Source organism: Lutra lutra, chromosome 10, assembly GCF_902655055.1.
Source record: "Lutra lutra chromosome 10, mLutLut1.2, whole genome shotgun sequence".
NCBI classification, from domain to species: Eukaryota; Metazoa; Chordata; class Mammalia; order Carnivora; family Mustelidae; genus Lutra; species Lutra lutra.
Window position 1 is genome coordinate 87,032,778 of NC_062287.1, and position 15,097 is coordinate 87,047,874.

The window sequence follows — 15,097 nt, forward strand, 5'->3', positions numbered from 1 at the left end:
GCCTCCACCATCACTCTGCCTCTTGGATAGCAGCCTCCTGGCTGGGCTCCTTCCTGACCAGATACGGCAATCTGGAGGGATCCTCTTAAAATACAGATGAGGTTTTATTGTTTCCTGTTTCAGTGGCTTCCAAGTCTGCTCAGAATGAAATCCAAACTCAAAAGCCGTATGTGACCTGCTCCTGCCCTGCTCTTGGCCTCAGCTTCCATTCCTCCTCCTGCTGTTGTCGCTGACGATCTACCAGGGTGCTATCCAGGAGAACCATGAAGCTGGAAATCTGAGCAGTCCCAAAAGGTAGCCACTAGCTGCCTGTGCTATTGAGCACTTGGAATGTGACTCAGCAGCTGAATTTTCACTTTATTTAATTTTAATTAAACTTCATGGCCGCCCGTGGCTATTGCTTACTGCATCAAGCCTCCTGGTACTGGTGTTTTGATTCTTTCTCAAGGACTCCAAAACCGTTCCTGCCTCAGGGCCTTTGCATTTGCTGCTCATGCCCTGTACCCTTTTCTTCCCTCTTCCTGGCTAACTTCTGCTCATCCTTTAGACTTAATTTAAATAGTTCTTCCTCCAGGAGTTCTTCCCTTGTCCCCAGTTGAAATGTAATCTGTCCCCCATCACACAACACGTCACCCTGTCCTTTTCTTTTTTAGTATCATCATACTTAGCCATTGCAAACTTACGATAGGGATTATTTGTTTAACATCTTTCTTTCTCTCTGCTTGCTTTATGAGGGAAAGACCAAGGTTGCACTCATTGGTGCAGCCATGGCACATAGTAGGTGCCTAGGCCTGGCTCATGGTAAGTGTATACTAAATGTTTGCTGAATGAATGAAAAGGGAGGCAGGGATGCATGAGGGGAAGAAGGGGTTAAGTGCTTCAGATTTAGCCACACCTGGATTATTGGTCACCTTCCTAACCTTGTCACCTTTAATCTCTAAGCTTTAGTTGCTCTGTGGTACAAGGTCTTGTCTTACAGGGTTATGAGAAAGATTACCTGAACTTTACCAAGATTCTACCATGGGGCCTGGCTCATTATAAGCACTTGGTGAATGCTAGCTGCCATTATTATTATTACTGTTATTGTTATTATTATTATTATTATTATCATTGTCATGACTCTAATTGGGGCTAGGCCTATACTCAGGTAACAACTTTTAAAGAACTTATGGGACACACTATCTCTGCCGAGCTGTGAGGGAGGCAGGCTGGCAAAAAGATACCCATTTATAGGCAGAGGCATTGGTCAAACTCTCTGCTGCTCAGTAGTATGGCAGGTGCCTGCCCTGGGCTCAAGCCCCTAGACAGAATCAGTAATGGCCCCCAGGCCTCAGTGGGCTCCTTTCTTTCTGGGGGGCTTTGCCTGGACCAGGCTGGGTGGTTCAGCAGGGTTTGTATGCCACAGACCACTGTGGATAGATGGGAAGGGATTCCAGGCCGGGCCAGGAAACTCCATGGGAGCTTTGTTCACAGGCAGGAGGAGAGGCTCTGCCCTCTGGCCTGAGAGTGGGGAAACCTCACGTTGAAGGCAGAGCTGCTCCTGGGAGGGCCGTGAGGGTCTGTGGGGCATGGCGGGCCTCTGTAAGTCTGCAGCGTGGGCTTGATGGACCCAACTATTCCTGTGCTAAAACTCTGAATGAGATAACCTTCTTTAACCAGATAACCTGAATCCTCAGTTGATTGCTTGGGACTCTCAGGACAGGAAAAATAAGTCATAAGAAACCATCCTTCCATGTCGGCCCCTCTGAGGCCTCGGGACTCCCCCCCTCCCCAATACTCTGTCCTCCCTCTGCCGCTAAAGGGACTGAAGTCCATAGAGGGAACAGGCCTGCCCAGGACCCACGTCTCCCAGTGGCCCCGAGGCCAGGGCCATCATGTGGCACTCAGGAACCAAAAGCAACAACATCATCCTGTTTAAAACAATGAAAGTCTAAACCTCCATCTGCAAAAACGAGACAGTGTTAATTCTCAGAATCAACAGGCCGCTGGAGGGCCTCCATCATCTTAGAATTACAAAGCTTGGTGAGCTTGGATGGAGACATTGTCCACTGCGGAGCCCCCTAGGGTTAGTCATTATGGTAATTGTTGTTCACAGAGAGCCGTACTTAGAGCATCTGGGTCACAGACACTTCATATGTACTGTTTCTCTAACTCACCACAACCGGGGAGGGTTGCTCCGTTTTACAGATAGGGAAACTGAGTCTGGGGGAGGACGAGGAATCTGTACACCCAGACCCCACGCTCTGCCCCCCACATTTTCCCTGCTGTCTTCTCCTGGTCTGTGACTGTTTTAGGTCATCAACTTCTTGGTTGTGGTAAAAAAAGAACCGTCAAGCCCATGCGCCCACCGGTGGCCTTGGGCACCACCGCCTTGGGCCGCCTGAACCTGGTTACTTACAGTCTTTGATGGCAGCCTTGGTCTCTTCAGTGTCAGTAAAGAAGGAGTAACCTGGGAAGGAAAAAGAAGTCCACAAACTGTACCAGACGATCCTGGTTTCCCCGCCTGGAAAGGGGCTGCCTGGGAGAAGGGGAACACTTAACTGTCCCCTCTGGCAGGTAGTTTTATTTCAGAAAGAACCTTCGAGAACACCTGGCTCTTACTAGGCCATGCCGAAGGCACCTTTGAGAGAGGACAATCTCCTAGTTTTTAAAGGGCTCCCAGAGCGGGGCCCGGGGCCAGGCATTCCAGCAGGGGGACCTGGGTCCTGACTGAGGTGGGCTGTGTCACTGCCCCCAGTGTGACCTCACTCAGTCTCCGGGCAGATTGTGACAAGACTCCCACTGAGTGAGTTCCCCTTCCACTTCAGCTCGCAGGGTCCTGCGATGGGGCCTCCAATCCCTTGGGGGTTTGAATGCCATTATTATCTGTCAGGGGGCAGACGGACATAGGAAGCTTAAAGGCATGCAAGACCCACCGTGAGGCTGTAATAAGAATTTGGGAGATTATGTTGGGGCCTTGGTTTGCTCCTCTGAAGAATGGGGTGGGCTGGGGGGGTTGCGGATTAAGAGTCTCAAATCAAGTTACCACAAGGAGGCACAGGCCAAGAGACCGGTCTTTTCTAGCTTGGTGTCCAATAGGATTAACTTCCACTGACTGAGGGGCCTGGAACAGGACACATTTGTAACTGTTTTATTCAGAAAATGTGCCATTTTCTTTCTTTCTTTTTTTTTTTTAAACATATTCTTTTTTTTTTTTAATTTGACAGAGAGAGAGAAAGAGAGAGATCACAAGTAGGCAGAGAGGCAGGCAGAGAGAGGAGGAAGCAGGCTCACTGCTGAGCAGAGACCCCGATGTGGGGCTCGATCCCAGAACTCTGAGATCATGACCCAAGCCGAAGGCAGAGGCTTAACCCACTGAGCCACCCAGGTGCCCCAAAATGTGCCATTTTCTGATGGGTTCCGGTCAGCTAGGGCTCCTGGGCGCACTCTGCCTGGAGGGCTGCCCAAGAACAGGTTGGAGGACTGACCGATGAGGGACCCATTCCACTCCCACTGTGGAAGCCACCCACGGCCCCCTACCCTCCCTGCTGTCCTCACCCTCCAGTGACCAGTGTCCCCGTGTTTCTGGGCCCTCGAATTCTATTGAGATGCCTCCTGAGCCAGATATCACACTGGGCCCTACCCCTGTGTAACTCCTTCTGCTATCCAAACCGCCGTAGTCCTAATCCAGGCAGTAAAAAAAGGCCTAAACTAGGTAATAATCAGATTACCATCTAATTTATTGTACAAATGCAGATGCTTTTGAGAATGAAGTGCTGATAATAGTCTGTAGTAACAGGTGAGACAGCGTGTCCCGGGAACACTGAGATGCTGTAAACTCTGGTCTCAACACATGTATTATGATCGCGATACGCAGTGTACATTCCTGCTTGAGGAACATTGAAGGAGGAATTTCAGTGTGGAGTGGCATGGTGTGTAGGTAGTTCTACTCCACACGGTAAGGACCCTGGCCTGAAATTCCTCCACTGGAGTTGGCCTAGTGACCCCAGGGATGCCTCAGAATACAAAGAGGCAAAATACAGCCTGTTGGAAAAACAATTGTGTTTGGCTTGTTTTGTGTGGGTCCTGAGGTGACGGTGCCCAGAATAGGGATTCGGGGATGTAACAATGTCAGGGAAGGGAGGCGCCCAGGCTGAGAGACCCCAGCAAAGGGGCCGCAGGGGTCTGGAGACAAACTTGACTGATGTGATGTTTGGCAAAGGCTGGCAATGCCAAGCTGCATCCCCTTTCAAGATAGAACATGTCCCTCTCCGTGGCCCGGGGATTCTCCGGCAAAGCGGTTCCCTCAGAAGGTTCTGAATGGAGCCCCTCCCTGAGCTGCTGTGATTTATTCAGACTTTCTCCTTTTTGCGGAGGGCCCACTCTATACTCTGGGCCACTGCTCCTGGCAGGGTGCTGTCACTGGCTGTCACAAAGCCAAGACTGGACAACGATGGACAGCAGGTCTGTTGGTCCCTTCCTCACCCCTGGTGTGTCATGGCTCCCAGGTCAGAAGCTGAGAAGTAAGTGGCCCAGGACCAACATCTATAGCTTTCCTGCCCTTGGGCATCCATGATGGGGGAGAGCAAAGGGAAAGCAAAGAATTTTAGAGTTGGAAGATCCTCTGTGGTTTTCTGGCCAAACAGGAATCCCTGCCTCAGCATCCCATCAATCAGGGGGCGATTAGCCTGCTTGATTATCTCTAGTGATGGGGAGCTTCTTATCTTTAGTATCTTCCTGAAGCAGTCTTTCAAAAAAAAAAAAAAAAACGAGGCTAACTTTTAGAAGTCTTTCTTAAAATTGAACTGAGATGTGATTCCTTTATTTTTTAAAATATCTTTCCCCTAGGTTATATTCATAATGACAAAAACAGCTGCCATTTACTACATTTGCATCTTTATGTGCTGCTTTGGGTCCTGTTTGACAGAGTCCTGTCACCCGTGAAGGTGTGTGTTATTATCCCACTGTCCAGACGAGACAGAGGACCTGTGGCTTCAGAGTGCTGGAGTCAGGGTTACAACCCAGATCCTTCCAAACTCAAAGCCCTTCCTTTGTGTTGACTTTCCATAAAGCAGCTATGTGTGCTGTGTGACCTTGAAGAAGTCACCCGATCGCTTGGGACCTTAGTTCCTTTATCTGTGACATGGGGACACAGAATTACATGTTCTCAAAGAAACCTTTCCAGTCTGAAAACACCTGTTCATCCACATTCTGGTCTTGCGGGGCCTGATGAAATGTTAACTAATCCCACTGGCGCCACCTTCCGGCCGTTTGATCCTTGACCATTAGGCAAGCGCCGATGAAATGTCAATGTCTCTTCTGGAAACGGAAAGGGAAAGGGTCTAGTTCATTTTCTTCTCCTCCTGCCTAATGAAAAGTAAAACAGAAACCCCCTTTCCCCCCGTGTCTTCTGGTGGCAAATCTTAACAGAATACATTATTTTGTTGTATCTGCCTGGTTCCTGAATGTCTTTTTAGGTTTTCTTTTCTTGCTAAGAAGGTACTCAACTTGCTTCCTTGTAACTTGCTCCTTCTGACCTACAGTCTCTAATTCTAGCAAACAAGCACTTCCAGGGATTGAGAAATGTGGGTTAAGGGGCGTTCCAGTTCCTGAGATCCCCGGTGTGAGTGTCAAGGTGGGGAAGGACCTCCGCGGTCACGTGGCCTCACCCCCGACCCCTCCCCCCGAGGCCCGGTCCCGGACACTGACCTTGCGAGCGGATGTTCTGGAGGATGAAGTAGAGGTACTCCCCGCAGATGCCGGCCGCCTCGATGAACTCGTCCTGTGTCATGCTGCACAGCTGCGGGCCACTGATGTTGAAGTGGCAGAAGGAGATGCAGTTGGCGTCCAGCTTGTACTGGTCGCAGCAGAACTGGAGCCATTCCCAGACATGGCGCTTGGTCCAGTACTCGGGGTGGACGGACGTCCAGTAGGAGTCGCAGGCTACGGCAGGAGAGAGAGACAAGTGAGGGACCGTGGTCACCAGGAAAGTGTCCAGGGGGCCCCCTGAAGGAGGCTCCCATCAGGTTATCATCTACATCCCTTGGCTGTGAGTTAAAAGGGTCTCCGGCTTTGGGGTGTTCTTTGGGGGCCCAGGTTTATCTATTCCACTGCACAACCCAGAAGAGACTGGATCTTCCAGGTGCCTTGGGCCAGGAGAGAGACGAACCTGCGAGAAAACCTGTCATGGCTTGGGAGTGCTGGGGCCCAGTTTTGGTACTTGGAAAGGGGGACTAGAGGAGAAAGGGAAGAACAAGGCCCTTCAGTGTGGTTGGGTTTCAAACAAAAGGGTATCCAGAGCTCAGTCTTTGGCACCTGACAAGCCTGGGTTCACACCCAAGCTGGGCTGCTTTTGATCTGGGCAAGGCCGTAGACAGTTAAGCCTCAGTTTCCTCATCTTTGCAATGGGTATAATATGCCCAACTCACAGGGCTGTTACACAGTTCGGAGTGGACATGTGTAAGCTATGTAGTGCCCAGAAAACAATCAAACAGTTTGAGAGTTACTAAATGCCTACTGTGTGCCAGGCACAATTTGAAGCCGATTTGATTCCCTCTGCTCTTAGGCACAGTTGCCAACACTAGCTGCCAGTTTGTGCACTGCCTCTGGTCCTCTTGGGCTGAGGGCCTCAAGGTGATGAGACGTTGCCCAGAGGCCAAGGGAGCTGTGGAGAAGAGAGAAGTCAGGGAGCTGGTTGTATTGTTGCTTTTGTGGTTTTGATGATGTTTTGAGGAATTTCCATCCCAAAGCTGAGACACTTCACTCCTTCAAAGGAGCCCCATACAAACCCAGACAGAGGTGGGCACCATTTTGTCTGGGAGGCTGAGAAATGGCCATGGGCCTGGCTTGGAACAGAGATTGGGTGTACCACAGTTCTGTCCCAATGCAAGGAGAAACAGAAAGGGTGGCATACAAGGGGTGTGGAGGAAGTGAGATACCAGGCACTTGGTTAGTCCCTCTGACACTCAAGTCTTGTGGCTGCCATGGTGCTCATTCATTTATTCATTCATTCGTTCAATAAATGAGCTTTAGTCTCCTCATTGGCAAGATGGGATAATGATAGCACCTATGTCATAGAGTTGTTCTGTGGATTAAATGAGCTACAATATGCAGAAGTATTTAGAACAGAGCATGGAATATTCTAATGCTATTACTAAGATTGTCACTGAACACCTGTTACGTGTAAAGCAACAAATTGTGAGCTAAAGATTCATGGTAAGAGGTTTGGTCCTTGTCCCCTGGAAGATAACAGATTATGAACCTGAGGGTCACAGAAGACTTGCCCTAAAACCCACAGCTAGTGTGTGGCAGAGCTAGGATTTAAACCCTAGTCAGAACTTGAAAGCCATCGCTCTTCCCATTCCATCATACTGGTCCTCAGAGCATCAGGGCAGAGAAGAGATAAAACAGGGAGAGGCAGGGGCAGACAGAGAACTAGAGAGAGTGAGAAGGCCTGAGGAGAATGGTGGAGAGGAGAGTGTGGTTCAGGCTATGTGAATGACAGAAAAGGTCACTCATGAGCTAGACACCACAGCAAATATCAACCAGGCTATTCTGGTTCTCCCATAGGATGCTGCATGTACTGCCACTGTCCCCAGTGAGTCTGTGGCTCTTCCAATCCCAGGGAGGAGAGATGTTCTCTGCCCTGTCAGGGGTATTGCTTCCTTGGGAGCAACTCCTGTGTGTCAGCTGCTTACGTTCCTGAAATCCTCCCAAACAGGTATGATTTCACAAAGGAGGAAACTGAGGCTCGCCCTAAAACTCAGAGGCCTCCCAGAAATCTCCTTTCCCACCATGGAGTAGATTGAGGGGTTATCAACTTAAACAATAGATTTGTTTTAATTTATCTTACATTTTTAATCAGAGTTTTATATGCATGTGAGTAAAGGTTTGGTACTCTGCCAGGATGGTTGAGGTCAATGTTGTTACCTGTCCCTGGTGGGTAAGGAGATTAGGGGGCTGGCTCTCTCCTTACTTGCTGGTTGCTGCCTAGAGCTGGCCTACTAGCCTGCGGGGGGGCCCCTTGCAGCCAATAGGGTCTCCTGAGAAAATAGGGCGGCCATTCTCAGGTCTGGTCTGCACTTTCATCTACTGATTTCTGGCTTGAGTAAACCTAGGGGGCCTTTGACATTCCTGGTATTCTGATGAGGGATGTTTATGAGCCTTGAAATTCTACCGTCCTTGGTCCTGAGCTGAGCCCCCAACAGAGATGGCTATCGGTGTGTAGCACTTGGAGGACAGACTTTATTTCTTTTCATGGAAAGATTTCGCCAAGTCTCCATTTCCTCCTCTCTCTACTTCCACCCCCTTGTTATTTTCTTTGGCATGTGAAGAGGGCCATGTTGTTTCTGGAAGCCAATGGGCCTAGAGGATTCGGAGAAACGCCCGGGTGGAGGTGGGCACTGACATGAGGAGGTGTTGCTGGCAGGCTCACCTTCCTTTCAGCTCTTTCCTTTGAAGCTCACCCACAGAGCAGGCTTTGTGTGTGGCTCCTTCTGGAAGGAAGCCAGAGCCAGAGCCAAGCATGGCAGGCTCTCCTCACCAGGAAAGGCCTTCCCCCAGCCTTGGGAGCTGAGAGGAAAATGGCTGTTCTCACTACATGGAGGGCAAAGAGAGCCAGCATCATGGGGTGCTTTCTGGTTGTGGTGTGTTTCTATGGTCCTGTCCTCACTAGAGGGGTGCAGAGGTGAGACCAACAGAGGTGAGCAAAGCCTGCTTCATCTGGCCTCTGCTTCATCTGGCCCCATCGTTCCCTCAGGATTGCTCCTGGCCCAGAACAAGGGCTCCATCTACCTTCTCCTAACTGATTCCTACTCATCCTCAAGACCACAGCTCACGCCCCCATCTCAGAGAGACCTCCCATGCCCACACCTCAGGTGTCCTTCTCAGGATTCATGCCTCACACCACCACCACCCCCCGCCCCCGCCAGCCATGAACTGCACACAGCTGGCCAGATCTGCTTTGCTCACCCTGAGTCAGGAGTGCTTGGGGACTGGCCTGCCCCGCTGTGGGTGCCCAATGAGTGTAACCAACTGGCCGAATGACCAAGGCTCATTATCCCCACTTTATAGGTGAGGAAGAGGAGGTTCTGGGGGATTGTGTGACTCTACGAGGGCCATATGGCTAGTCAGTAAGGAAGTTAGGTCCAAAGCAATTCTTCTCTCTTTAAATGTGAGAATTTTGTGTCATATCATGGCCTCACTATTCTTGGTTGAGGAGGACCAAGTTGGACACACATCTCCAAGACTGAATAAAAAAGATTTGGACAAAGGCATATGTACACATTACATATATATATATATATATATATATATATATATATGATATATATATATATCTTTTACATATATATAAATTTAGGTTACAAGAGGTTTAAAAAATCAGAAAAAGGATGAGACTCTGGTGATGACAAGGTTTGCAACCTCTGTGGTGACATGAAGACCCTATTGCCACTTGGAAGAGATAAACTCAGAGTAAATAAAAGTAGGGTTATGCGCCCACAGGATATGTTACCTTTAACAAATTGTGTTGTCTGGAAATACAAAGTGTTTTTCTCAGTGCATCGAGCATTTATAAAATAACCAAAACCCTTTGGAGACGCTGAGCATTGAAACCTTTCTGCCTGTGTGGACGGGGTTGGGGATGAACCACTTCCCCTGCCTGGTACCCTTAATCTAAATGTCCACAGGCCACTATTAAGCACGGTCTCAGTCAGCTCCTTTGAAGTTGGAAGTAGGTCAGGACATTTGTTCAAGGGCCAGCTACACTGGGAGGAAGAACTGAGCAGCTAAGGGGGTTTTCAGCAATTCCGGGGGAGGGGGTGGAATTCTTACAAGTGATGCTATAACTTGGGATGTGTTTAAATTCAGAGGGAGCACTTAAGCCGGTAGAGCATGGGAGGCACACCCAAATGCCCACACAGTCAGCAGGGAATGTCCACAGAAGGTGCTTAGAACAGAGGCAGGCATGTAGTAAGTGCTCATTAAATATCATTCATGTATACTTGTTAATATTGGGGCTAGCCATATAACTACTTTATACTTTCTCAAATACTTCTAATATGTTGTGTGTGTGTATGTGTGTGTCTGTGTAGGTCAGCCACTTTGTTCCTTTCTAGAGATTTGGATTTATTTTCTTTACAAAAACTGAGGAAGTTATGTTATAAACGAAGCTAATTTGTCCTTGAATAGCCAGCGTGAGTGAGGTGGCCAATACTGCTCAAAATGTGGGGATACTGTCCAGTCTGTGTGATTTTGTAAAATGCTTGATGCTCAGGTCACACATGAGACCCATGCTTCTGACACTGGGGTGGAGGGGCAGGGGCTAATTCCCATCCCCCTTGCCTACAGTGGACAGAGGGTGACAAGGGTAACTGTGCCCACATGATTAATGCCTGTGCATCTCCCGTGGAAATGCCAGAGAGTGGGTCCAGTAATCCACGACTTTCATTCTTTGTTATAGACACCTGTGGTCTTCTGAATCTTAGGCAAAGTGCTCTCAAAAAAATTCTAGATCAGTCCCTTTGCCATCTCTTCCAAATGGATTGCTGCCCCTGAGCCCTTTCTACATTGACCAGCACTGTTCATTTTGGGGGAACCTCCCTTGAAGCAGAAATGTGGGGGAGAGTTTGACTTTTCTTATTACAACAACATAGATATGCAGCAGAATGCAAAATCAGTGAGACCAGAGATTGTGAGAGTCGTTTGAGCTTAGAGCTCTGAGTTAGGTCCCCAGACCTTCTGCAGGAGAACTCGGTCTTTCTCCTCTGCTGATCGGGGAGCCTCGGTGAGAAGCTCTGTGATGCTAAATGAACCTGCCAGCTCCCGGAATTCAATCAGACTCTCGTTCCCATCCTCCATTCCATGGTTCCATCAAATGACCTAAAGAGGAAGGGACCTGCAGGGAGGGGCCTGGAAGAGAGCTGAGGATTGTGTGGATTTAACTGAGCGTGGGCTGGGGACAGGACCTCCCCGATTTGCAGTTCTGCCTCCTCATCATATTAGCTGTGAAATCCTAAAGGAGTTTCCTAACCTCCCTGGACCTCAGCTTCCTTCTACGACAAGAACAATAGTGCATACCTCGTAGGAAGTTTGCTGTGAAAAGGAAAAGAAATGATACACGTAAAGAACATAGCCCAGTTATCTGGAGGACAGTAAGCCTTCAATACAAGTCACCTGTAATTCGCTACTATTTTGGGACTGCGTTTGTTCTCCAGGGAAATGAGGCCTTCCTCCCTCTGAAGCCTTGGTCTAGCTGAGGGACAAGCAGAACAAAGCAAGCCTAGGGCTCAGCGTGGGGAGGCAGACAGTCTGGGTCAGAGGAGGCCCGAGTTTGACAGCCTGGACCATAATTAGTATGATTTATTAGCATAGGGAGTTGGGAAAGTTTTTTGCCTGGGGCCGCACTGGAGAGAGCCGGCGAGTGGACTGGGTAGCACGGGACATCATCAATTGTGGCTTTGTCACTGAAAGGAAGGACTTTATGGGCAAGGGGAGCCTGAAATGAAAAATTGCTTCCAGGTTTCCTCCCAGAGATGGTTGAGCTCCATCCAACAGCCCTTCTTGGCATTCCTTCCAAGCCTGTGGAATGATTTAGACCATGAGATGGTGGAATGGGAGGGAAGTCTGGAGTAGTTTAAGGAACTGGATGGAGAAGAGACTAGAAGGGCAGGTGGGGATCAGCATAGAGCTACAGCCTGGGGCATGTGGGGTTGGGAAGGCACAGGGAGCACCACGCCCCAAGTGGTCCCGAAGCCCCAGCTGCCCAGAAGGCTCAGGCGTGTAGAGGGTGGGCTGCTTGTGGTGAGTGCTGAGGTCTCTCTCTGGGGCTGCTCCCAGGATAGGATCATGAACACGGGCCCACCTGACACTCTTCAGTGATTTTGTTGATTTGTCTGGTTTTGATTTAGAAATTCTTAGACTCTTGCATGAGCTTTTGGACTTCTATACCCAACACATGAATCTTGCTGAGAAAAGCCCATGTAGTACCCAAATGCCTTGTCCCCGATCTTCTGGATGTTAATACCCGAAAGGCTTTGCACCTTTTCAGATAAAATTCCTTCTTTAAATAAAATTTCCCAAGGTATAGCAACAGCTGACACATTTTTCGAGCACCTAGGATGCAGCAGTTAGCGTGCTGTCCTCTGTGCTCATGTGAACCTTCCCCCCCCACATGCCACCAAGTCCTCTGAGGAAGTGGCAGGGCCGGAAGTAGGTCATGTAAGTGTTCTCCAGCTCCTGCTGCTGGAACTTAGTGCCTTTGAGGTGCAAGAGCTTTGCTTGACGGCGGGGATGGAGAGCGGGAGCTAGAGACCGGCCTCCTGAACCATTACCCAGGGCCCTGAGGGACCTCTCAGGAACCCCTGGAATGGCCCTAATCTAGAAAGTTCTGCTACAGACAAAGTGGAAACCAGAATCCAAAGCAGAGGGGCACCGCATGTCGGCGTGGTCACCTCAGCAAACAGGGGAAGGGTGAGTGGGTGTGTGGAGGTTCACGGCAGAGAGCCAGAAACGAGGTGTGAGGTCAGGGTACCCCATGACTTGTCAGAACTTCAGTGGAGAAATCATCTTTAAAAAGTATCATACGCTTGTCAAGGTCAGACAGCCGGCTCTGCACACTTCGATCAACTTTTCCAGTATTGCTAGTTCTTTATTTTGAGAGAGCGGAAGGGAAGGCCTGAGGGAGTTAATGAAATTCTAGAGTATTTTGCAATCTGTGACAGTCCACTCCAGGGTCTTGCAGGAAGGCCAGGCAGAAGGCCTGCTTCAAAGAGCAGGTCTGATCCTTTGTGGTTAGCGTGTGGCAGGCCCAGAATTGGCTGCTGTCTGCTAAAGCCATTGGAAAAGGTTGTGAAGACAGCTGGTTTTCCAGACTAAGCTGATTATTCCTCCCTGCCCTCCTGTAGACATTGTTCTTCTAGTGGACACATCATTCCTTTCTCCCTTTCTTTTCCCTTTGGTCTCGAAATACCGAAGCTGTCACATCCTGAATTGGAAAGGATGAGACGGGGCCCTTTGCTGCTTTGGTTCAATAGGAAAAATGAAGACGGGAGAGAGACCCAGCTGTTTTTCCACTATTGGGGGGAGTTGTGAGGTGTTCCTGGCAATGGTGGGCACCTACCGAGTGCCTGGCATGTCATGAAACACTTCATCTGTGGCACAGCAGGCTTCCCAGCCCTAGGTGGCTGATGTTTTTCCAGTTGGGAAAGTATATCTCCAAGTTATTAGGAAAAACCTGCCAAGGTCATGGCATCAGTGGTTTGTGGCAGTGTCGGCCTGGGGAGCCTGGACGTGGACAGGAAGCTGCCACGGGGACAACTGTGAATTCAAGGTGGGATCTCCTGTGGGGCTGGGGGATGTCTCACTGGCCACAGACCACGGAGAGTTTGCAGAGCAGTGTACAGAGGCGAGTCTGCTGTCCCCTGCTGCCTCCCTCTCAGAGAGGACTCAGATGGAGGGGTCACCTCTCTCGGAAGGAAAGCACAGAGGCCAGACCAGATATTCTTCCCATGGGGCGTGTTGGCTCTGAGGACGGCCACGGCCTACAGGGCCCACCCAGTGTCCAGGCAGCTCTCAACTATCCTGTCGCAATCAACTTCTCTCCACCTTTAGGAGGTCAGAGACAGTCAGCTCCTTTGGGAATCCAGAGAGCCAGGTGGCCAGTCAAAAGCCGGGTTCCTCCCTCAGGGAGGGTGACTCCTGCGGGATATTTATGCCTTGGCGGGACTTTGTCTTCTCTCAGTGGGTGGTGGGAGAAGAGGGCTACAGCTGTGATGCAGGAATCAGCTTCTGGAAGGGGTCTTAGCATTGACCAAGTCCAACTTCTCATTAGACTGTTGGAAATACAGAGGCCTCAGACAGGAGAAGGCTGTGTCTTTATGTCTGAGACTGTCAGGTATCAGCCCCATTGGCAAGCCTACTGGTGTTCACTTCTGTTAACCCTTCGTTTTTGTTGTTGTTGTTGTTTACTGTGGTAAAATAGATCTAGAACTTACCATTTTAACTCTTTTTTAAGTGTAGAGTTTGGTGGCATTAAGTCAATTCACAAGATTGTGCCAACCATCACCTCTGTCCGTCTCCGTGACCTTTTCATCTTCCCAAACTGAAATGAGTCCTTCATTTTTAAACCCCCGTGTGTGCTTGTCCTGCACCTGACTGTGGCCCAAACACCTCCCACATAATAATAAACACCCTGTAACAATTCTATGAGGTAGGCGTTCTTGCTATCTCCTTTCACAGATGAGAAAACGAAGGCACGAGAAGCTGTGGTGCTACAGTTAACAAATCTCAAAGCCAGACTTTGCCTTTAGGCTGCCCAGCTCTGAAGTCTGAGCTCTGGATGACTACAGAAACTGCTCCAAGGCCTGGAACTCCTCCCTGGGGCAGGCAGGCCATCCCCTCCTGCCACCTCTCCAGCTGGCAGAATGGGCAGGAAGAGAGGGCTCCCAGGATGGCAAGTCCCTGCTATGCATGTGTGGACAGAAGGACCTTCTCCCTGGACCCTGCCATCATGGGACACAGGGGAGACAATGGGGACACAAGGGAGACAATGGGGACACAAAAGCTTTAATTTTCCTCCTTCAAACTTAGCCTCAGCCCAATATTGAGGGTCAGAAATAGAAGACATTCTTCATTTTCTTTCTGGGGATCAAAGTGTTTCTTAGGCCTAAAGGAGATTTGGACTATGTATCTGGCTGACTCAGAACCCTTCAGATAGGGTGAGAGACACGCTGTGCGTGCGCGTGCCCCTGTGTTGGTGGTGTGAGCAGGTGTGGGGCTGGATTATGGAGGGAAGCACCCCAAGTGTGTCTGTGATGCCCTGGCCTCTGGTCGGAGGCAGGGGCTTCCTTCTGATGGGGGCCTTTTCGCAGCATCCTCAGAGGCTTGGTCTCTCCTGGACCCAACTGCCTCCTGCTCCCGAGTGTGGGCCATGCCGAGCCGGAATGCCCGGGGTTAAGGCCTGGGAGGACTGACAGCCTGGTGAGGACTTACCTCACAAGCCTCGGGGCGTGCACCTGCCAGGCTTGCTGGGTTGTGCAGTCACCTGAGCACCTGGGGACAGAGGCCCTCAGGGAGATGCTGGGGCCAAGTCAGCAGGCCCTCCTCTGGCATGGGATCT

General features: G+C 49.9%; 1 protein-coding gene across 3 annotated transcripts in view; it reads right to left on the bottom strand.

Annotated features, from left to right (window-relative positions):
• ELF5 (E74 like ETS transcription factor 5) overlaps positions 1 to 15,097 on the bottom strand; it is a 42,157-nt gene that overhangs the window by 8,437 nt on the left and 18,623 nt on the right. For all 3 annotated transcript variants that reach the window (XM_047693842.1, XM_047693843.1, XM_047693844.1), the window contains exons 3-4: positions 5,689 to 5,922; positions 2,399 to 2,449 (exon numbers count right to left, since the gene is read on the bottom strand). In XM_047693842.1, coding sequence (XP_047549798.1) covers positions 2,399 to 2,449; positions 5,689 to 5,922 — 285 coding nt within the window. The remainder of the gene's footprint in view (positions 1 to 2,398; positions 2,450 to 5,688; positions 5,923 to 15,097) is intronic.